The sequence below is a fragment of the Sturnira hondurensis genome, unplaced genomic scaffold, assembly GCF_014824575.4.
Source record: "Sturnira hondurensis isolate 20B ecotype Veracruz unplaced genomic scaffold, ASM1482457v3 Scaffold0008992, whole genome shotgun sequence".
NCBI lineage: Eukaryota > Metazoa > Chordata > Mammalia > Chiroptera > Phyllostomidae > Sturnira > Sturnira hondurensis.
In genome coordinates, this window is record NW_028081623.1 from 6,018,221 (window position 1) to 6,043,501 (window position 25,281).

General features: G+C 38.2%; 1 protein-coding gene across 10 annotated transcripts in view; it reads left to right on the forward strand.

Moving 5' to 3' along the window:
- The window catches only part of AMPH (amphiphysin), a 274,501-nt gene that overhangs the window by 202,059 nt on the left and 47,161 nt on the right, over positions 1-25,281 (forward strand). For all 10 annotated transcript variants that reach the window (XM_037056533.1, XM_037056538.1, XM_037056536.1 and 7 more), the window contains 2 exons: positions 2,225-2,363; positions 3,438-3,566. In XM_037056533.1, coding sequence (XP_036912428.1) covers positions 2,225-2,363; positions 3,438-3,566 — 268 coding nt within the window. The remainder of the gene's footprint in view (positions 1-2,224; positions 2,364-3,437; positions 3,567-25,281) is intronic.

A 25,281-nucleotide genomic window follows, 5' to 3' on the forward strand; every position in this document is an offset into this window, starting at 1 on the left:
ATAGAACTGACTATCTGCCTCTCTGCTGTCCATGGGACCTAAGAGCATAGGTTTTAACATATAATTTCTAGTTATGCACTTGTTACTTTTCTTAGAGAAAGAAGGAATTCCTCAAACTCATGACTATTAACCCTAATATTTATCACTGGTGATGACATACTTAAAGAATCCACTGGGGAAAGGGGAGAAGTTGGTGAGACCTCACCACCACCTTACCTCTTCCCAACTCCACCTTGCACACACTGCATTGTTTTTTCTTTTATTTCTTTTATTAACATGGTTATTTTGAGTATGCCTTCAAATACACCAAAGACCCAGTGATCCATAGGTGAAATGTCTACATTGCCAGGGTTGTTTGGCTTTACACCAGCTTTCTCCCATGATTTTGGAATCCCTCTTTTTCCATCCCTCTCAGATATTCTGTACTCAAAGAATGCAGGCAAGTGAACCTGGTGGTAGAAGTCCAAAGACCTACCTTTCAGATTATGGCTCTATATGTATTTAACATGCATTGACTTTCTTAAGTCCAAGAGCCTCTCTAGTTAAAGACTTCATTTTTTTAATTAGTAGAGAAAAATAGATGCTATTGGACTAAACAGCTTTAAAATAATAGGCAGGGTTCAGGGCTGGAAGGATCAAGAGAAAGGAGAAAAGACTCATGGACATGGGCAACAGTATGGTGATTGCAGGAGGGAGAGGGGTGGGTAGCAGTGGAAGAAGGTATAAGGTAATAAATGACAAATGGAAATGACAAATAAATGAATGACAATGGAAAAATACAATAAAATAAACAAAAATATAAAGTAATAAGCAGTCGTGACATTCTATATTTGTAATTTTAACATCAGTATATATACTCATACACATTTATAAATATATGCATACTCCTACACATGCACCACTATCTCTATGTGTCAGTGTTTGGATCTCTCTGGAGGTAGCTAATATTCTTATTTGTTGCTCCTTGGATTAGTTGTATTCATAGTCTCTGCTATGACTGCTGTACTAAGTAGTGAGCATAAAGCGTGTCTCTCCTTGTAAGGGAAAGAGTATGACTAGAATACGTGAAAGGGGCAGAGCTACCGTTTCTAATACAGCTAGGGACACAGTAACAACTGCAATATCAAAATAATGTTTAGGTTTTTGAGAAATAAAATACATAAAAAGTAAGGGTTCCTCCATTATGGAAAGATAACAGGGGTACAGGCATGTGGAAATTTCAAAGTTGCTAAATCAGATAAAATGAAGAGAGTGGAGCCACAGTGATTTAACAAATGTTCCTTTCATTTTTTTCAACATTTCTGTGTGGAATGAGGTGGTGAGTGAGGAAGCTCAGTAGGATCTATCTCTATTAAGCATAGACTGGGACTGTGCTTCCTGACAGAGGCAATGATTGCTGGCACATAGTTCCAATCATTCGGTGTATCTGTGTTCTCTCTATAAGACCCGTTCCCTGTACACAGGCCATGCTGCTGTGTACATATTTATTTTGGGATGCAGATCCTGTTACCTCAATCTGTAGACTTTTGAAATTCTTAGAGAGCAGAATGTGTTTCTAGTATCTTCTTAGTCATTAACTTTGGGCTGTTCACAAGCACCTGGCCTAGTATCAGGTATGTAGTATGTTGTGAGTAAATATTTCTGATTCTGTTACATCATATAATTTGTTTGCACATTTCAAGGTGCCTGAGTTGAGTCATTGCTCTTAAAAGTGTGGAAGCAGAAACAATTAATGAATTAGTCTCCAAATGTTACCAGAAAGCACTCCTATAATCTTAAAATTAACGGTATCCTAAGGATGCCTTTTACATAAAATTTATTATTTTTGAGGTAAACTTTACTATAGATTATGACATAGCAACAGTCCCTTGTAAATTGAAAGTGAAATTAGTTAAGTTAATTCAGTTTATGTTTGAAAGATTCTTGTAAAACCTGTTTGGCACAGTAGAAAAACCAAGGGCCATATTAGTAAGGCCTGAATTCAGATCCAGTTAATTACCCAGTGACTTCAGGCATTTTTAACCCTCTGAATGGGTATTGTGGTGAAGAGAGAATCTATGAACAGGGTCTGGCATACAGTGTTAATAGCCAGAATTAACCCAAAAGAGGAAGTATATAACAAATAATACCTGTTAGGGCTCAGTTTCTCTGGTATGGAGGACTCCTAATAAATAAATACTGCTCCTTAGAGCACCCCTTGTTTACATCTTGTGTGTTCATCCAGTGATTCAGGTCCTCTCCGCATCACAAAGACACCATCACCACCTGAAGAGCCTTCACCCATCCCAAGCCCGACAGCTAGTCCCAATCATACACTGGTGCCTGCATCTCCCGCACCAGCAAGGCCTCGGTCACCTTCACAGGTAGGAAGATATCAAATATATTAGGGTGACTGGAAAAACTCATGGTGGGATGACCCCATCTGGTATTGTCCTGTGGGGCAGGGGAATTGAGAGGAGTTTACTTCTGGTTGAGGAGACTTTGAAGTATGAAGTTTTAGGCATTAGAGTTGTCACTAAGGAATCAGCTTATTTTCCTTATTTGGAACTTTTATTTTCTTGCACACCCTATACTTGAGTGTGTTTATCTCAGCTTCCTCAGATTTGCCTGCTCTCCTCTTCCATCTTTTTTTTGCTCACAGAATCCTTTCCATAAAGTCTCCCATTAATCCTACCTTCTCCATGAAACCTCTCTCCTGTAGTGCTTTAGTGAGGTTCATGGTAAGAATGTCCACAAAAAGCTGTTATGTGAATATGCCACTTCACACTTTTTATATTATCCACCAAATGTTTTATATGAACAGACATGCAACAAAAGTGCAGGAAACAAATGATTGAAAGAAATAGTAAGGGCCAGGAAAAGGTAAATATAGAGAAAAATTGCCACCCATTCTTCCCTACTTTGGGTGAACATGAAATTTCTGTAAGAAAACTTGAAGTGCCCAGTTCAGTTTAAGCTTTCATGTGTTCAGCTAAAACTAAGGGAGGAAATTCATAGGAAGATTCATGTAGCAAATGTATGCTGCCTATAGGTAGTCTCACTGATTCCAATGAAAAACTTGCTTGATTTTAATTTAAAATTTTTAATTTATTGCTGATGTGAAAAATTATTTTCAGTTTGCTTCAGAGAAGGTAGTGCTTTAGTTTAACATTAGAGGCACAGGTATCTGGCCCTGTGACCCTGAGTGTAGCTCTTGGATTGTGGTGAATGGAGCATCAGAGCCTGAGTTTTTCTTATTGGACCAGTGCCTGTCTATGCTCACAGAGCCACCCAAGCAGATGACATTCTTGACTATCAGTGGGCTTGTTTCTATATGCAGATCTGAACTTCAGTCAGTAATCTATCTGTCCTTCCACCTCTGTTCACATGAGATTTTTGCATGTCTTGCACATCATCTTTGGCTGAATTAACTACTGCTTGTGTTTAATGCTTTGTAGACAAGGAAAGGGCCTCCTATACCACCTTTGCCTAAAGTCACCCCGACAAAGGAACTGCAGCAGGAGAACATCATCAGTTTCTTTGAGGACAACTTTGTCCCACAAATCAGTGTGACAACACTTTCCCAGGTGAGTGCCTAGTACAGCAGTGGGATGTCTATAAAATACATGGAGGAGGGACTCTCAGGGCTCAGCTATAAAGAAAGCAGATGCTAAGCCAACAATATGATTTCTGTTGCCATTCAGGTTTTCTTAGTATATCTAAAGCCTTTTCAAATGGAAGATGTACATTTTGAAAATATTCATATTATTTTTGATTATTAAGATTAATAAGTAGCACATATTATTGTAGAAAATGGGAAAATACTAAAAAGTGTAAAATGAGTAGTTTTAGTAATTACTTAAATCATACCACTCTAACTTAGCCACAGATATGCTCTGGTTTTTTAATTTATTTTTTGGTCATTTTATTTCCTACTTATATATTGCTTTTGCCCTACAAAAATCAAATTGTATTGTTATGTACTCCTGACTTTTGTACTTAATTGCATGAGCATTTTTTCATGTCATAGTATTATCTTTGCAAAAAAATAATCTTTAACTAGAGTATTCTATCAGATGGATATAGCAACTCCTGATTGTGTCCACAAGTTGCTTCCAATTTTTCAATGATTTCACTAGTACTTTGGTGAATGGCAGTATAAATGAATTCATATTTGCACCTTCTATTACTTCTTTTTATGTTACTTCCTAGTAAAGAATAGGAAAATGAAATTAAAGAGGTCAGTATTTTTAAGTCTTTTGCCCTACCTCAGGTAGAAATATATCCTTGCACGTGATTTGGCGAATGGAAACCTTAATGTTCCCTTGCTTTCAAAGACAACTAGATGCAGGTGCTTCACCTTTAGTTACCCTCAGGGGACTGTAGCCTGTCCCTGTGAGCAGCTTATTTGTCTTGAGAATAGTCCTGACTTGCAGGGCTGTTCCTAATGGCATTGAAGCCAACTCTTTAAGAGTGAAAGTCCCCAGTCGTGCTAATATAATTTCTCCCAGTGTTGTCGGGATCAGAAATAATATTTACATTTTGTAAGTGATGTGAGCACCACATTTTAATTACTGAACACATCAATAACAACACTGTGTATGACACTGCAATTGCAATCACACTCTGTTGACAATAATAGAAGTAATGTACTGATATCAGGGGGCTCAGAAAATAAAAGCTCAGAAGCAATACAGTGTTGAATCATAATTTGTCATCCCCTTAAAGCCATTTATTAACAGACACAATGCTTTTAGCTAATTGTTTTCCTTCTGTTGTTTATATGAGATGTTCAATATGATAAGCTAAGTAGGGCTTGAAACGAGATTTAGCAGCTACTTTGAGGAGAGGAAATTGCATGTTTATTAGTGCATGGACAAATTATGCCTGTGGCTAGACAGATGCTACTGGGAATAGCTTGAACCAAATGATCTTAGTCAGCATCTGCCTGGCAGCAAACATGAAGAGTTTTCATTTCTAAGTTGTGCTATCCATTTGCATTTGCTAACAGCTCAACTTCATTCTTTTTTTTGTACTTTGATTTTTTTAAAAAAATTAATTATTTTTTTAAAATTTAATTGTTGTTTGAGTGAAGTTTTCTGTCTTTTACTCCCATCCCAGCCCACCCTCCCCAGTGCTCCCCACCCTCCTCCCATTTCCACCCCCTTTAGTTATTGTCCACGTGTCCTTTATACTAGTTCCTATAAATCCTTTCCATTTTTCCCCTGAAATTCCCTCCCCTCTCCCCTCTGGTCATTGTCTCTCTGTTCTCTATTTCAGTATCTCTGTTTTTATTTTGCTTGCTTGTTTGTTTTGTTGTTTAGCTTCCCATTAAAGGTGAGATCATATGCTATTTGCCTTTCGACACCAAATATTTGGCTTATTTCACTCAGCATAATGCTTTCCAGTTCCATCCATGCTACTGCAAAGGGTAGGAGCTCCTTCTTTCTTTCTGCTGCATAGAATTTCATTGTGTATATGTACCATAAATTTTTGATCCATTCATTTACTGACAGGCACCTAGGTTGCTTCCACCTCTTGGCTAATGTAAATTGTGCGGCTATGAACATTGGGGTGCATAGGTTCTTTTGGATTGGTGTTTCAGGGTTCTTAGGATATAACCCTAGCAGTGGAATTGCTGAGTCAAAAGGCAAATCCATTTTTAGTTTTCTGAGAAAATTCCATACTGTTTTCCACAGTGGTTGTCCCAGTCTGCAATCCCTCTTCAGTTGAGAGTATTTTGGGTGACAGTATCCTTACTATCAAGTTCCTTTTAACTAGATCTTCTAAGAATATATTCCAAATTCCATCACAAATAGAGCATGTGGGTAACCTAGAAACAATGTGTGCTTGATAAGGACCTCTCCATTTAGCAGCTAAGGCAATTGAAGTAGAGAAATGTGACACACAGACTAGTTTTGAAATAAAGATGGGGTTAAAGGTGTTCTTTCTTTTAAAATGTGTTTTTATTTGCAGTTTGCTGGCTTGTATATAAGGGTCCTTCATGGTGAGGAAAAACAGAGTCAAAGCACTTTCAAAAATTACAAATGCCAGGAGAGGCCCCTAAGTACTTCTGAAAGCATTAACTTTTGCTGATATTGTTGAGTGAATATGATGGGAAAAGTCAAGGGTTGGAGGAGAGGGAGAGGAAGCACCTCTCAGAACCATCTCTAGCTGCTGCTTCTATGATGAGGCAGCTGGTAGAGTGCTGGCCCTACCTGGGCAGCAGAATCTGTGTTGTGGCTGCAATGAACAAATTCACATGGACTACAGAAGTCCTGTGGAGAAAAGGGGATGGCATGGCCAGTGAAAGAGAGGAAGGGCCCAATCCCTGCCTGGAAAAGCTTTTATTGTTTTTCTGGACACATTGCATCAAGGATTGTCCTCATTTACTTCAGGTTCACGTTAGGTGGTTAACTTTTATAGAAAACAAAGGAGAAGATGTTTCTAATTACATCAAAGAGAAGGATATTTGTAAATGCAAAGAGAAAAGTGGTTGAACTGGTTACATTCCAACTTGAGAGTTTTAGTGTAGATTTTAGGAAGTTACTTTAAAGAAATGCAGTAAACATTTTCTACCTTAATTCAGGTTGAGGAAGTTTTAGCAAAAGCAAGCCTCCTAGCAGCCTAGGTACAACACAGGCCTGATTCCTCACAGGAGAACCTATCTGTGGGCCTGGGTCCTGTGTGCTGGAACTTGCTCCCCACTGGCTGTTTTCAGTGGGGGTTGACTACATTTTCCACTACCACGCAGAATGGTCCACTATACTGTATGTCATGCCCATCAGTCTGCCAGGCAGTTTTGCAAGAACTACCTACCAGAGACATTATGTGGGTGAATTCTGGGGGTTCATCTTCATTTATATAGTATTCTCTTAATATGGGGGGGAGGCAGAAAGGAGTTTCTGTCATTTTTTCCCCAAATCTGGGAAGGAACATGGCTCTAGCAGGTGGATCACAGTGTACGATTTGAAGAATTTCCATTGACTCAATGGCTGTTAGTTTTGTATCATGATGTAAAGAGAGGGAGTGAAACAAAAATTTACATTTCAGTCTACTTTTTAGCTTCTGGACTGATACAATCTAGCTTTATTTTAAAATTTATGGATGCCATCTTTTTGTGAAGCATATTAACAATTCCTTTAGTTGCTTATACATCTATAGATATAGCCATTCTGTGTTATTACTTCAGCCCTTTTGGGTCTCATCTAGCAGTTTCCGATTCAGCAGATCTCGGCTGGGGACCAAGAATCTACTTTTCTAACAAGTTCTCAGGTGATGCCGATATTGCTGGTCTTGAGATCACATGTGAGAAAAACTGACTGTTTTACAACATCAGAATTCTGCATGATACAAATATGTAGCCATGAACAAAGTACCACAGTGAATTAACAGATTTCTTCCAGAGAAATATTCAGCTGAGTCTAGTGTTTGTCATGACTGACCACTTATAACTACTACATTTAAATATAATGTCTTTAAATTTTATATATTTAGGGCTGTTGGACTTATATACATGTATATGTATGATTATGATATTAGGTATGTTTATCAGATTATATGTCAAGCTACATATTAAAAGTGAAAATATTGTCGCAAATGGATGATAATATTTTTAGATGTGCTCAGATAACTGATTAAAAATAAATAGAAATTTTAGGAGAAAATAGATGCCAGCTGCCAAGGAGCAGAGTATTGAAAGCTAGAGAGCTGAGATGTACTTCCAGGTCCATATATTACAATAATATAGAGTGATCCATGTGCATTTATTTAATATTTTTAAAATGTTTGAGTGATTCTTCATTTAACAGATAAGTTCTGTGTGTTTTCTATTTTTGCCCTGTGCTTTATAGAGAGGGAAGGCATCTGTATTCATCCCACCTAGAAACTCAAAACATAATGATTAGAATTTCTCACCTCTGATTGATTTGCCTGTGTGATAATTCTCTCTTGAGAGTGTTATGGGATTTGAAACAGAAATGTACCAGACCAGAAATCTCTCAAATGGCCCCAGACCTTAAATATATCACAGAATCTTCTCTGGGAAATATTCTTACCTGCTTACAGAGAGATGCCCCAATGTCAAGCCCTAAGGGCTGATCCTCCTCTTCTGGTTCTGTGTTTTACAGACTTGAGTCTGCCAAAACCTAAACCCATTTCTCCCTAGTTTTCTGTCTCAAGAAGTTAAATGGAAAGAAATTCTGTGTGTATATGTGTATCTATGTGTGTTCCTGCATTTATTCTTTTATTTTTTATTCTTAACCTCTCCCTGTCTGTTTGCTTATTCCTTGTATCTTTTCCCCTTTCCTCCCTCCCCCACTGATAAACCTCCATGTGATCTTCATGTCTGTGATTCTGTTCCTGCTCTAGTTGTTTGCTTAGTTTGTTTTTGTTATATTTGGTTGTTGATAGTTCTGAGTTTGTTGTCATTTTACTGTTCATAGTTTCAGTCTTTGTCTTTTTCTTAGATAAGTCCCTTTAACATTTCATATAATAAGGGCTTGGTGATGATGAACTTGAACTTGACCATATCTGAGAAGTGTTTTATTTGCCTTTCCATTCTAAATGAAAGCTTTGCTGGATAAAACAATCTTGGGTATAGGTTCTTGCCTTTCATGACTTGGAATACTTTTCTCTAGCCTCTTCTTGCCTGTAAGGTTGCTTTTAAGAAATCAGCTGATAATCTCATAGGAACTCCTTTGTAAGTAACTGTCTTTTTTTCTCTTGCTGCTTTTAAGAGTCCATCCTTCTCTTTAATCTTGGTTAATGTAATTATGGTGTGCCTTGGTGTGTGCTTGCTTGGGTTCAACTTGTTTGGGACTCTCTGAGCTTCCTGGAGTTCCTGGAAGTCTATTTCCTTTGCCAGATTTGAGAAGTTCTCCTTCATTATATTTTCAAGTAAGTTTTCAATATCTTGCTTTTCTTCTTCTCCTTCTGGCACCCCTATGATTCAGATGTTGGAACATTTAAAGTTGTCTTGAAGGTTCCTAAGCCTCTCCTGATTTTTTTGAATTCTTGTTTCTTTATTCTGTTCTGGTTGGATGTTTATTTCTTCCTTCTGGTCCAAATCATTGATTTGAGTCCCAGTTTCTTTCCCTTCACTGTTGGTTCCCTGTACATTTTCCTTTATTTCACTTTTCATAGCCTTCACTTTTTCCTCTGTTTTGTGACCATATTCAAACAATTCTGTGAGCATCCTGATTACCAGTGTTTTGAACTATACATCTGATAGGCTGGCTATCTCTTTGTCACTTAGTTGTATTTTTTCTGGAGCTTTGATCTGTTGTTTTATGTGGGCCATCTTTTTTTGTCTTTGCACACCCTTGCATTATTGTTTTAAAACAGAATTTCCCACATAGTCTCATAAGATGTTTGGTTTATGTGGCTAGGAGGGGCTGCATTTCCTTGGGCTTTTTTCATGGTTCATGTCAGCATGTTCAAGGCTCTGAGAAATTCTTCAACAAAAGCCTTCTTTGCTTAAATCAGAGTTTCTCAAACAGTCTTCCTTTTATCCCAGTGTATCCTGTTCCTGCTAAATGGGTGTTTTGGTGAAACATTTGAAAAAGGAAGATTTAAATGATATTATGACCCTGGAAACCAAATTTATGGCATATAAGTAAGATTTTAACAGGAGAGCAAAGCAAAAGAAAACAATCATGTATATGTACACATAGATATGCATATATGTAAAGTTGTTCCTTTTTTCATCAAAAATTGTTTGAACTGCTGTCTGTTCTGATTTGATGACTTTAATTCTGATGTTCATCCACCCCTCTCACTAGGGCTTTCCCTAGCAAGTGTGTCTCTGAGAAAATAATTTTTGGAAAAGCATTCTGTATATATAAACAATTCGAGACACTAAAATGAGCATATCAGCAACATTATATCAGCTAGTGTCATGGGACTCCATAAAATGAAATGCCATGCTGGCCTGTACAAGCAATCTGCTCATTACACTCTTGGGAACAAACCTGACTATCACATTCCAAGATAACCAGGAGGATATGAGCCCCAGAGTTCCAGGGAACATATGAGGGACCCACACCATAGGAGAACTTAGAAAATTTCAGGGAAGGTGCTCAAATGTGAGAGGACCACCAGAGATACAAGGCTAAGGGCATCTTTCTGTCAAGTGGTAAAGAAGAAAAAATGGCCTGTATTAGGATTTTTTAAAATAAGAGATGCCCCCACTGTGGTTTTAGTTTGCATTTCTCTGGTGGCTAATAATGTTGATCATTCTTTCATATCTCTTTGGGTCCTCAGTATGTTCTCCTTGGACAAGTATCCCTTTTTACCATTGGATTGTTTCTCTTCCTGGTGTTGAGTTGGATGAGTTCTCTATATATTCTGGAGATCAAACCCTTGTCAAAGGTATCATTGGCAAACATTTTCCCATAGTTTCCCTTTTCATTTTGCTGATGTTTTCTTTAGCTGTGCAGAAGGTTTTAACTTCATGTAGTTCCATTTGTTTATTCTTTCCTTTATATCCCTTGCTCTAGGAGATATACTGGTGAAAACATTGCTGCATGGGATATCAGAACTTTTACTGCCTATGTTTCCCTCTAGGACTTTTATGGTGTCATGACTTACAGTTAAGTCTTTTATCCACCTTGAGTTTATTTTTGTGTATGGTGTAAGCTGGTGGTCAAGTTTCATTTGTTTGCATATAACTGTCCAGATCTCCCAACACCGTTTATTAAACAGGCTATTTTTACTCTATTTTATGTTCCTGTTTTTTTTTTTTTTGGTCAAATATTAATTGACCATAGAGACATAGGTTCATTTCTGGGCTCTCTATTCTGTTTCACTGGTCTGTGTGTCTGTCCTTATGCTAGTACCAGGCTGTTTTGATTACAGTGGCCTTGTAATAAAGTTTGATATCAGGTATTCTGATCCCTCCTGTTTTGTTCTTCTTTCTCAGAGAAAGAATAGCTGAGGCTATTTCTGGTCATTTACGGTTGACTTTTTCTTATAGGTAACTCATTTAGTTGACTAAAATGCATTCAGTTACAGCAAATGTGTAATGCTCAACAAATAGCAGTCAGTACTGAGGAATAACACAAATTCAGAGTAACAATCCCAAACCAACATCAGTTAACCAATCTTTGTACATTATAAGTGAAAACAAGAACATTGTTCTATAATAACCTCAGCCTTGTGAATAAACTATAAGTTCTCTGAGAATAAAAAAAGAGACACCCCCCCAAGTACTTTGCCTAAATCTTTTCCCAACTGTGATATTACATATTTTGTGTCTTGGATATAACTTTCCTATTTATAAATCAAAAAATTATATTTTGAATACCCAAACTTATTTCTCCAAGTCCTTCTCATCACTCATTTTGGGAGTGCCTGCTGTGCTGGAAGGCACTATCTGTGCTACTTTTATATCTCTGATTCCCAGTTTAATGCTGCATCTTGAATATTTACCTGAGGAAATTATCCTGTTATTCCTAGCTAATTAAACTGGAATTAAATTGCAAAATAAGTTCATGCAGTGGCCCTTTTTATCCATTCAGTTGCAATGAGGCCAGCTTGCAATTACACCCAACATTCACTTTCTGGATACCTGTAATCTGGCTTTAAATACCACCTTGGCTTTTCTTTTTTTTTAAAGATTTTATTTATTATTTTTTTAGAGAGACGGAAAGGGAAGAAAAAAGAGAGGGAGAGAAACGTCAATGTGTGGTTGCTCCTTATGTGCCCCCATTTGGGTACCTGGCCTGCAACCGAGGCCTGTGCCCTGATTAGGAACCATACCAGCAACCCTTTGGTTTGCAGACCCGCACTCAATCCACTGAGCTACACTAGCCAGGGCGGCTTTTCTTTTCAATGTAGCATATATCTGAACCATCTACTACTTGTTTAATTTAAGTTGGCATTTTTTTACAATAAATATGTTAACATTCTTCTAAGAGAAAAATAATTAGTAAGTTGAAAATCAGAAGGAGAAAAAATATACAGTACATTTCAAGCCAAAATTTAGTCACTTTATTGTGCTAGTAGATTACCCACAACATTACTTTATTCCTGCAGCAGGGTTAGCCATACATAACAGTTCATTTATCATCTGGAGCTCTGAAAATATTCTGAAATCACTGTGTTATATGTCCTCACAAGCTTCCAAGGTTCTCAGACTCTAGAAATTCTAACCATCCTAATTTTTAGATCTTATAATCCATCTTATGACATTAACACATTTTGAGTTTTTATATTTTTGAATATGGTTTGAGGTATGGGTGAGAGGTGTAGTTAGCTTGGCATAGGGAGGCAAGCAGGAGAAGAGAAAAAGAGAAAAGCAGAAGAATGAATCAGGAAATGGCAATGAGCTCAAGATGAGGAAGCATGCAAAGAAATGATAGTGAGAGAAGAGTGAGACACACACCAGAACAGGAACAGCTACTCAATTGTCAAACACCTTAGTATGTTATATGCAAAGTCTTATTCAACTTTACTTTGACATCATTCCTGCAATCTTCAGGTCATTATCCCTGCTTCAGAGATGAATAAATCTGCCATCTGTTTGTAACACTATGTTGTTCCGGGCAGATGTGGAAAGCAGGATGCTGGAATGATGTGTGAAAAAATAAATGAACAAATGTATTTTTATCCTTAATATTCAGAATGTGTGTTCTTGAGCATGTTCTCTAGGTTGTTACTCCATTAGGTTGTTACACATCACTGATATACATGGTAAATAGCAGGATGTAGTGATAGTAAGGTCTTCAATCAAAATTTTGGCCATTTGTTCATCTACTTGTCATAACAGAACCTCATTGTAAGGGTAAGTCCTATCGATTTTCTCTGCTGTCTCTATCCTTATTACTGTCAACTTTTCCACTACTCTAGTCATAGTATATGTAAGGACAATGAATTAAAAAACCCACGACATTCTACAGTAAGAATGACTTTACAGTCTACCAACTTATTCTCATACAAAACAAACAAACTGAGGAAACTGTTCCCCAGAAAATTTAATTTATTGTCAATGCATTATGGCATTGCATGATTGCTTAAATATAGATGGGCACATAAAGCAGATATGCTCCACCATCTTTTTGCTTGCATTATTTCTGGTAATAAATCTGTTGTTATTCTGTCTTTTTTCTATGACCACTTTCAAGAATTTCAATTTTCAAGTGATTTTGAGAAATTTAGTTATGATAGGTCCAGGTGTACTCCATGTGTCCCCATTTGGCCAGTAACTAACTAAAGCTTGTACTTTTGTTTATTTTTTTAAAAGATTTTATTTATTTATTTTTAGAGAGGGGTAAGGGAGAGAGAAACCTCAATGTGTGGTTGCCCCTCGTGAGCCCTCTGCTGGGGACCTGGCCCACAACTCAGTGACCCTTTGCTTCAAAGTCTGGTGCTCAATCCACTGAGCCACACCAGCCAGGCCAAAGCTTGTACTTTTAGTGGTGAATGGAAGAGATATTTAAAAAGCAAGTCAGCCATGCAAGCATATTTCAAGCCTTGGCCTGCATTGCATTTGTCAACATCTATTGACCAAAGTATGACACATGTTCAACCCCAAGCCAAAAGGTAAGGGAGTGAACTCCACCTATCGTGAGGGCATGTCTAGTTGTACGAGTGTACTGGAAGAATCCCATACCTTAATTGTAAACTTATATGTTCCTAGCAGAAGACACCTTATGAAATGTAGCACAGAGGTTATTGTAATTCGTAATATTTCCCAGTGGATATTTCCCCACCATGGTTTTCATACCATGTCTAAATTCAGGAACAAATCCCAGTACACTTCTTCTAGATTAGAAATCAGTTAGATTTCTGATGGGAAACAGTGCTTATTTAAGATCAAGCTCCCTCAAAGCTTAAGAATGTTGGGATCACATCAGATATATTCTAATTGTAATTCAGGGGTAAGGAATAAGAAAATTTGTTTCTTTTGTTAAGTTAAGTGATGTTACATGTCACTGTTTTCAGCACGTAATAACAGAGCTGTGAGTGTTTCTCTGCTCTTTTACAAAGGAATACTGAATAAGCATGTAACTCCCTTTTGCTCTTTGTTTAATTCTGTCAGATTACGCTTTGGTATGAATGCCTAAAGGTATAAGGGAAAAGACTTTGATTCATGATGGCAGGGGAGTAGGTGGAAAGTACATTAGCCCCTTCTGAGGACCAAACTGTAATTACAACTACATTATAGAAAAATCATCCTGAATAAGCAGCTGAAGACTAGCTGGAGAGAAGTGTTATAACCACGGATTTACAAAGGGAAAAACATCACCACATCGAGACCAATAGGAAGTGGAGAGATGGGAGATGGCTGGCTGGGCTTGTACTGGGGGAGCAGCTGCAGCTCCAGAGGAATACTTCAGTGACTGGGGTGGGTTCCCCATGAGAAGTGCAGGGTCTAAACACCCAGCTGGTCTCCCTAGCATTCCCAGAACTGGGAATGACACCTGCGTAGCATCCTTCTGTGAAAAGCAGTGGGGTCTGTCCACATGGGAGGGATACCTAGAGATGCAGCCACCCTCTTAAAGGGCCAGTGCACAAAATTTTGTTTGCAGACAATTACCTTAGGCTTTGACAGATGCAGGCAGGGAGAACTGGAGCCACATGAGGAGAGTCTGGGTTTGGTGGCTCTGCTGAGAAAGCTGTAGGGTCAGCTGTCAGGATCCCTGTGCTTACTCATTTCCCATACTGCAGGAGCCATCCTTCTTGGGCAGAGCACTCTCCTCCATGTGACATCAGCCTGGGGAGAAGGAATAACCCAACCCACAGGAATCCCTCTCACCCCACCCTGTGGAGCTTAAACCCTGTTAGGGGTACAGCCAGGGGCTCTTTCAGTGATTAAGCCTAACAAGCAGCTTGTAGATTGAGGCAGGTCTCTAGGTGCTTTAAGACTTTAGCTGACCATGCTTTGGGCCTGATGCTGGTAAAAGTCAGCCTTTGTGCACAGATTGGTCCATTAGCACACAACTTGGTGTAGCAGAGGGACCCACAAGCTGTGAATTGCTGATAACTCCAAACAGTTGGCCCAGGGCCAGTCACAGGTAGCATCAAATATTGGGCTGCACCAGAGTCTATGCAGATCTACCTAATATATGAAAACAAACACATAGAGGCAACCAAAATGGAAGACAAAGAAACAAGCTCCAAATGAAACAACAACAAAATTCTCTTTAAAAAAAAGAGATAAATGAAATGGAAGCAAGCAATTTATCAGATCTAAAGTTCAAAGTAATGGTTATAAAGATGTGTAACAACATGAAAAAGACATAGAAATCATAAAAAAGGACTAGTCAAAAATAAAGAATGCAATTATCTGAAATAAACAATACACTGGAAGCAATAAACAGTAGGTTAAATGAATTGGATAATTGAATCAGTGATTTGGAAGACATGATAGAAAAATATACCTAATCAGAGCAGCAAAAAGATAAAAGGATTTTTAAAAACTTAGTATATAATAAAATATCTATGGGACAAGATTAAGCAAAACAACATAGGCATCATAGGGCTACAAGAATGAAAAGGGAGGGAGCAAGGAATCAAGAACTTATCTGAAGAAATAATGATTGAAAACTCCCCAAACCTGGTGAAGGAAAAAGACATAAAAGTCCAGGAAATGCAGAGTCCTAAACAAGATGGACCCGAAGAGGCCCACACCAACACACCAATGGAAAAGGCAAAGCTTCAAAACAAGGAGAGAATCTTAAAAGCTGCAAGGGAAAGATGTTAGTTACCTTCAAGGGAGCTCCCATAAGAATATCATCTGAGTCTCAACAGAAACATTTCTTCCCAGGAGGGATTGGCATGAATATTCAAAGTGATGGAAAGCAAAGACCTACAACCAAGGCTACTTTGCCTAGAAAGGCTGTCATTTAATATTGAAAGAAAAATAATAAGCTTCCCAGACAAGAAAAAGCTAAAGGAGTTTGTTACACCCCAAACCAGTATTACAACAAATGTTAAAAGACTTGCTTTAAGAAGAAGAAAAAAAAGAAAAAGGAAAAATCCAAATGAACATACTTAAGAAATAAAATGCCAATAAATATGTATCTGCCAATAATCATTTTAAAAGTAAATGGCTTAAATGTTCCAATCAAAAGACATAAGGTAGGTGAATGTGTAAAAAAACAAGTCTTATATATATCCTGTCTTCAAGAGACCCACCTCATAATGAACAATACACATGGACTAAAAATAAAGAGATGGAACAAGATATTTCATGTAAATGAAAATATAAAAAAAAGCTCAAGTAGCAATTCTTATATACAATAAATAGATTTTATTATTTATTTCATTTTTTATTTTTAGAGAGGGGAAGGGAGGGAGAAAGAGTGGGAGAGAAACATCAGTGTGTGGTTGCTTCTCACATGCCCCTACTGGAGACCTGGCCCACTACACAGACATGTGCTCTAGACTTGGATTTGAACCAGTGACCCTTTGGTTCATAGGCCAACACTCTATCTGTTGATCTAGACTAGCCAGGGCCTGATAGAGAGACTTTAAAATGAAGGCTACAACAAGTGACCAAGAAGGACAGTACATAATGATAAAGGAAACAATCCAACAAGAGTTTATAGTACTAGTAAACTTTTATATACCCACCATAGAAGCACCTATATATGTAAAGCTAATCTTGACAGACATAAAGGGAAAGATTGACAGAAATACAGCAATAGTTGGGGATTTTAACACCCCTTTGATTTCAATGGCTATCATCATGACAGAAAATCAACAAAGAGACAGTAGCCTTAAGTGACACACTAAATAAAATAGATTTAATTGATATCTTCAGAGAATTTTACTGAAAAGCAGCCAAGTGTACTGCTTTCAAATGCACATGTATGTTTTCTAGTATAGACCACTTGTTAGGACACAAAACAAGTCTCAATAAATTTAAGGAGATTGAAATTATATTATGTATCTTCTCTGAACATAATGCTATGAAACTAGAAATCAATCATTAAAAAAACTGAAAAATACACAAAGACAATGAAACTAAATATCATGTCATTAAACAATAAACAGATTAATGAGACCAAGGAAGAAATTAGGGGTATCTTGAAAAAAAATGAAAATCGACAGCACAACAACCCAAAGTCTGTGGGACACAGGAAACAACACTTCTAAGAAGGAGATTCATAGCATTACAGGCCTATCTCAAGAAACAAGAAAAAACTCAAACCATATAACTTTACACCTAAAGGAACTTGAAAAAGAACAACAGGACCCAAAGTGATTAGAAGAAAGGAAGTAATAAAAATCAGAGTGGAAATAAATGAAATAGAGTATAAAAAAGCAATACTAAAGATCAGTGAATCCATCAGGTGGATCTTTGGAAAGATAAACAAAATTGACAAACCTTTAACCAGACTCATCAAGAAAAAAAGAGAGAAGCCCCAAATAAATAAAATCAGATATAAAAGAGGAGAAATAACAAGTGACACCAAATATATACAAAGTATTTTAAGAAAATATTAGAATAACTATATGCCAGCATTGGGCAATGTGGATAAAATGGATAAATTCCTATAAGCATACAATCTTCCAAGACTGTATCAGGAAGAATCAGAGAATCAGAACAGACAAAATGCAAATAGAGAAATAGAAGCAGTAGTAAAAAAACTCCCACCAAACAAAAACCCTAGACTGTACACTTAACAGATGAATTACCAAACATTCCAACAAAAAGTAAAGCCTCTCATTCTCAAACTATTCCAAAAAATTCAAGAGGAGGGAAGACTCCCAAACTCATATGACAAGGCCAACACTATTATATTTCTAAAACCAGGTAAAGACAATACAGGAAAACAAATTTATAGGCCAATATCTCTGATAAACATAGATGTTAAAATCCTAACAAAAATTTAGCGACCCAAATGCAGCAATACATTGAACAGATCATACACCATGATCAAGTGGGATTTTTCCATTTATGAAAATTTGGTACAACATTCACAGATCAATAAATGTGATTCACCACAGAAACAAATTGAAGGAGAAAACCGGTGATTATGTCAATATTTATAGAAAAAGCATTCAATAAAACCCAGCACCCAAAACCTCTCAACATTTTTGGAGTAAAGGAAACATGTCTCAACATAATGAAGGCTTTGTATGACGAGCCTACTACCAACATCATACTCATTGGGCAAAAACTGCAAGTGTTCCTCTCAAGATTGGGACCAAGACAGGGATGTTGCTTTCACCACTCTTTTACACATAGTACTACAAGTTCTAGCCACAACAGTCATACAAGAAGAAGAAATAAAAAGCATCCAGTTGAAAAGGAAGAAGTCAAACTGTCTTTATTTGCAGATGATGTGACACTGTGTAGAGAGAACCTTAAAGATTCCACCAAAACACTACTAGAACTGATAAATAAATTTAGTAAAGTAGCAGATACAAAATTAATATCCAGAGATCAGTTGCAATAATGAACTACCAGAAGTGTAAATAAAGAAACAATCCCATTCACAATTGCTTCAAAAAGAATAAAATGCCTAGCAATAAATTTAACCAAGAATGTAAGTGACCTATACTTAGAAAATTATAAGACACTGAAAATGGAAACTGAAGAAGATAAAAAGAAGTGGAAACATATGTGGTGTTCCTGGACAGGAAGAATTAACATCATTAAAATGTCCATACTACCCAAAGAAGTCTATAGATTCAATGCAATTCCTATCAAGATACCAATGACATATTTCACAAATTCAAAACTTATATGGAACTACAAAAGGCACCAAATAATAACAGTTATCTTGAGAAAGAACAAATTTGTAGGAATTATGTTACTTAACTATACTATAAGGATAGAGCAGTCAAAACAGCACGGTATTGGCATAAGAGCATATAGATCAATGGAAAAAAATAGAGAGCTCAGAAATAAACCCATGCCTTTATAGTCAATTAGTATTTCACAGAAAAGGCAAAAGTATACAATAGGCTAAAAATAATTTATTCAATAAATGGTGTTGGGAAAGTAAGACAGATACATTTAGAAAATGAAACTAGACCACCTTCTTATGCCACATACAAGAACAAATTCAAAATGGTTTAGAGAATTGAATGTTAGACTCAAAACCATAAAAATCCTAGGAAAAATCATTGGCAGTAAAATATTGGACATTGCTCTTACTGGTATTGTTTTTCTGATCTATCTCCATGAACAATGGAAACAAAAAAATACAAATGGGACATGAACCTAAAAAGTTTTTGCACAGCAAAGGAAAACCATCAACAAAATGAAAAGCCAACCTACTGAATGGGAGAACATATTGGCAGATACATGTGGTAAAGGGTTAATATTCAAAATTTGTAAAGAACTTACAAAGATCAACACACACACACACACACACACACACACACACACAGCAGAGGACCTGAATAGAACCATCTCCAAAGAGGACATACAGATGGCCAATAGACATATGAAAAGATGGTCAACATCATTAATCATTAGAGAAATGAAAATTAAAACCACAATGAGATATCACCTCACACCTGTCACAGTGTCTATCATTAATAAGTCAACAAATGACAAGTGCTGGCAATGATGTAGGGAAAGAAGAACCCTTTTTCACTGTTGGTGGGAATGCAGAGTTTTGCAGCTACTATGGAAATAGTATGGAAATACCACAAAAGTTGAAAATGGAGCTGCATAATGACACAGCAATTCCAATTCTGGGAATTTGTCCAAAGAATCCCAAAACACTAATTCAAAAGAGTACATTGATCTCTTTGTCATTTCAGCGTTATTTATAATAGCCAAGATTTGGAAGCAGCCCAAGTGTCCATCAGTAGGTGAGTGGATACAATAGCTGTGGTACAATGGGATACTGCTCAGACAAAAAAAAATTTTATTCTTTGTGACAGCATGAATGTACCTGGAGAGAATTATGCTAAGTGCAATAACCCAATCAAAGAAGGCCAAGTTCTGTATGATTTCACTCATGTGGAATCTAATGAACAAACTGAACTAACAAGAAAAAGAGAAACTCAAAGATAGAGAGCAGATTGACAGTTTTTTAATGTATTTTACTGATTATACCATTACAGTTGTTCTATTCCCCCCCTTCATTCCCCTCCCCCACCATTCTCCCCCCCTTAGTTTATAGCCATGTGTCTCAAGTTCTTTAGATTCTATATTTCCCCCAATATTCTTGCCCTCACCCCTATATATTTTCTACCTACCTCTATGCTATTTTCTGTGCCTTCTCCCCCCTCTCCTCCTCCCACCCCTCTGTTGCTAACCCTCCATGTGTTCTTCATTTCTATGGTTCCACTCCTGATCTAGCTGTCCTCTTGGTTTGCTTTTGTTTTAGGTGTGGTTGCTAATAACTGTGAGTTTGCTGTCCTTTCACTGCTCATATTTTTATCTTCTTTTTCTTATATAAGTCCCTTTAGCATTTCATATAATAAGGGCTTGGTGATGATGAACTCCTTGAACTTGCCATTATCTGAGAAGCACTTCATCTGTCCCTCCATTCTAAATGAAAGTTTTGCTGGATAAAGCAATCTTGGCTGTAGATCATTGGATTTCATGACTTGGAATACTTCTCTCCAGCCCCTTCTTGCCTGTAAGGTCTCTTTTGAGAAATCCGCTGACAGTCTGATGGGTACTCCTTTGTACCTTTGTAGGTGACTGTCCCCTTATCTCTTGCTGCTTCTAGGATTCTCTCCTTCATTTTAGTCTTGGCTAATGTAATTATGATGTGCCTTGGTGTGTTCCTTCTTGGGTCCAACTTCTTTGGGACTCTCTGAGCTTCCTGGACTTCCTGGAAGTCTATTTTCTTTGCCAGACTGGGGAAGTTCTCCTTTATTATTTGTTCAAATAAGTGTTCCACTCGTGGCTGTTTCTTTCCCACTTCTGGTACCCCTATAATTTGGATGTTGGAACATTTAAAGATATCCTGGAGGTTCCTAAGCCTCTCCTCACTTTTTTGAATTCTCATTTCTTCATTCCTTTCTGGTCAGATGTTTTGTTCTTCCTTCTGGTCCATTCCATTGATTTGAGTCCCAGTTTCCTTTCCATCGCTATTGGTTTCCTGGACATCTCCCTTCATTTCAATTAGTTTAGCCTTCATATGTTCCTCTAATTTGTGACTATAATCAATCAGTTCTGTGAGCATCCTGATAAACAGTGTCTTGAATTGTGCTTCTGAGAGGCTGGCAATTTCTCGGTCGCTAAGAGTTATCGGCTCTGGGACTTTGAGTTCTTCTTGCACCATCTTTTGGGCTGTTCGTGCCTGTTCCATAGCAGGATCGGAGCCCGAAGTTGTTCACTAGAGCAGGGCAACTCAGTAGCTGGGTTGTGACACTGTATGTGGCGGGGGGGGGGGGTCAAAGAGGAAAAATGGCGTCCCGTCTGCCGTCTGCCACCTGCCGCCGCGGCCCCCACCGGTGCCGCAGCTGCCACCATCACCGGGCCCACGCATTTCACCCCACTGCACGCGAGTGTGCCACCGCCGTCAGCCCTCCACCACTGGGTTCGTCCCCTGGGGCCTGCGTGGTCCGTCTCACTGTGCGCGAATGTGCGACCACGGTCGGTCTGCCCCACACCCAGACTGGTTCCGGGCTGCCTGCTCACCTAGGTTGGATCTGTCCTGCCTGACCCTGCTCCACTGCTGGCCCTGCCCCTCTTACCATCCCCGTTGAACGGTTTGTCGTTGTCAGACTTCCATATAATTCAATTTTCTGGTCTTTGGGTGTGTCTTTGTTCTCCAAACCTTTGTTGTATTCAAACTTGATTGTGGGAGAAGTCACAGTGTTTCCACCTATGCCTCCATCTTGGCGGAAGTCCCAGATTGACAGTTATGGGGAAGACAAGGTTGGAAGGAGGAGGAAGGATTGAGCAAAAAAGAGAAAGAACTCATGGACACGACAACAGGATGGAGGTGGAATAGGTTCTAGGAGGAGTAAATAGTGCTGGAAAAAAATACAATGAAAAATGAACAAAAAATTACACTAAAAGCCAGGAAAAAATTGAACCACTTGAACAACAGATACTATTTAAGATACTTATTCTTAAATAAGAATAATGGTACACCCTGAAAAAAGATTAAGAGAAGAAAACCAAACAGACATCGAACTTGAAGAAACCTGCTACAAATTTTAAAGGCAACTAAACTGGTATTATGGATGTTTGATGACAGTAATTTTATACAAATACATATAATTACTAGCTCTAATTAACTGCATTAGCTTAAATTTCCATTTTGAGTACATACTATATGTTATGTACAATATTATCTTACTCCTGGTCATTTTACTAGTTATTATTAACCGCATTTTATGCATGAAGAAATAGAAGTTGAATTAATTGCCTAGAGAGAGACAACTGGCAAGTGACAAAATTGGGCTGTACACCCGGACATATCTCAATCAAAGTCTCAACATAGCCATTATGGTTAAATGCCTGTTTTCTTCCATGATTTCTAAATTCACATTTGAGCTTCCTTAAGGGTACCCTTTTGACCCATGCAATGGCCCGCAGTGCCCGAGGCCTTATGGGTGAGATATGAGACAAATTCACAGGGACTACTGAGTCCTGTGGAGGGAAAGGGGAAGCCCAGCTATTCCCTTGAGGGGGGAGAGCCTCAGAATGGCCTGGCCACTCTCTTAAGAGGAGAGCGGCCTGACCCTTGCCCTGACAGGGTTTTATTGGGTTTCAGTTTGAACAGGGATACAGGTAAATGTCAGGTAGTAAGAATCAAATACAGGAATGTCAGGTAGTAAGGATCAAACAGTAGATAGCACACAAAGAACTCTGAAGGCCTATTCTGAGTCAGGGTCTGTTAGCTAAAGGGCTACAAAACTTTGGGAAACAAACTCATTTCCTGCTCGGATCTTTATCATTTAACTAAGAGCATTCTTACCAAAGCAGGCTTCACAGGATTTTACATATTCTTTCTCAGGCCTGATCACCCAGGGAGCCTGGCCTTTCCAGCACAGGGCTGTACCACCCTCTGTCATTGTTTCAGGCTTAAGTCAGGCAGAGGAGGCAGATAGCCAAGGAATTTTCAGAGACTTCTCAAGGACTCAGGGAAGTCAGGCCTTGTCAAAGCCGAGGGGCGAGGGTCCATCACCCCCTTTCTCCATAGCACCCCAAGTCCTTCCCTGGGGCCTCCACATGATCATGCCTGTCTTAGGTCATTCCCCCCTTGAGGAATCTTAACCGTCATTGGCTAACTGATTAAGCATTGGGGGCCAGTTATGGAAAAAGGAGAAGAATCAGCACTCTTGCTAGGGAGATAAGCTTTGTCTCCTTAGTGGTTTATGGTCCAAAGGTTGCTCCCCCAGCCTTAGCCATAGAGGGGTTGCAGCTCCTGAAACCAGGCAGGGCAGTTCCCAACACCCTTTAAGCTCATAAGGGACAAATGGACATATTTGTGCCACTTGAATTTTTATGGAGGACTTGCAGAACTTTGAGAATTCCTCAGCAGATAGTGAAGGTCCCTGTCTGAGAGACGTGGGACCAGATCCCAGTGGCAGGTTGGAAGAGCAGTGGAGTCACGGGCATCTGACTGTTGTCCTGCCTCAGCTGCATTGCAACTGGAGGACCCGGGCAGTAGGTAACCTCCTTATCTCCAAGTGGGAAAATGACACCATCTGCTCCTTGATTTTTTTGTAAGAATTAAACAAGTCAAGTAAAACAGTTTGCATGATACAGTAAAGTTATTCTTTAAAGGCAATAATGGGGTTATTATCATTAGGCTGTAGCAAAGTATTTTAACATCAGCTAATGTTCACACGTATGAAGTTACTAGAACAGTTCCTAGTACATTGAAGTGTAATATGTGTTTTCAAAATTAAAAAATACAATTTGCACCAATATAAAAATTGGTAAAAATCAAAACTCATGCCGTGTTTGAATAGTGGCCAAGGGAATTAGTTGACAGTTTTGTAGCTTTGTAGCTTTTAAAGAATGGGGGATCTCAGAAGAGCATCATCCTTGTGAAATTTAAAAAAATATATCTGATGAGAGTTCATGCTGCAAAACAGATAACTCAAAACCAACATCACAATATAAACAGGTTTTCTTGTAAAATGAGTCTAGATATACTAAAAAAGTATTATCTGTTATGCTCCCAACTTTGCATACATTTCTAAGTTAATTTTTTTTGTGTTTATGACCAATATTAATTAAAATAACTCCTTTAAAGTTTTTCTCTAAAAACATCTATATTTTTGTATGCAATACTTAATCCATTATTGTGAACTTTTGTTTTTAGACAACAGATGGTCCAAATTGAAGCTTCTATTAAATATCAAACACATATAACTTGAATTGTATAAGCTGACTCCAATTCGCTTCACTGTGGTAAAGTTTATGGGATTTATTTCAGCTCTGTCTCTTACTGTGTACTGTGAGCCTGGTTAGTTCAACTTCAAACCCACATTGTTTTTCCAATATCATGATTATAATAAATGAACAAATACTAATTATTTTAATTTTTTGTTATTATCATAGTAGGACTTTTCTTCTATGTCTTATTGGATTCACCTTCTTTCTAATCCAGGAATGTTACTGGGGTGGGAGCTAATTTTGCAGTGAATGTTGGGGGCCATTGTTCTCTTCTTCCCTATGCCCCCCCCCCTCATTCACCATCCCTCATATACACAGGTTAGAACAACAGTATTATGGATGAGGAATGGATAATATAATAAATAACACCAGGGGTAGGGAACCTGTGGGGAGCTGAGGAAGGTGAAATGTAGTCCCAGTAGACAATTATTCCTCCTTTTAAAATTTAGCTTCACAGGGGACAACATAGCAGTGAGTACCTGTAATGAATTGGTGCCTTGGCCCATGTTATCCATCTGGTCATCTGAAATTCTATTTTTTAAATATATTTTATTGATTATGCCATTACAGTTTCCCCATTTCCCCCTTTACTCCCCTCCACCCGGCACACCCGCTCCACCCGGCACACCCCCTCCACCCACACTCCCTGCCTTTAGCTCATGTCCATGTGTCATAAGTTCTTTAGTTTCTACGTTTTCCATACTATTCTTGCCCTCCCCCTGTCTATTTTCTACCTACCATCTATGCTACTTGTTCTCTGCACCTTCTCCCCCCTCTCCTTTTCCCATTCCCCTGTTGCTAACCCTCCATGTGATTTCTGTTTCTCTTGATCTAGCTGTCCACTTAGTTTGCTTTTGTTTTAGGTGTGGTTGCTAATAACTGTGAGTTTGCTGTCCTTTCACTGTTCATATTTTTTATCTTCTTTTCTTAGATAAGTTCCTTTAACATTTCATATAATAAGGGCTTGGTGATGGTGAACACCTTGAACTTGACCTTATCTGAGAAGCACTTTATCTGCC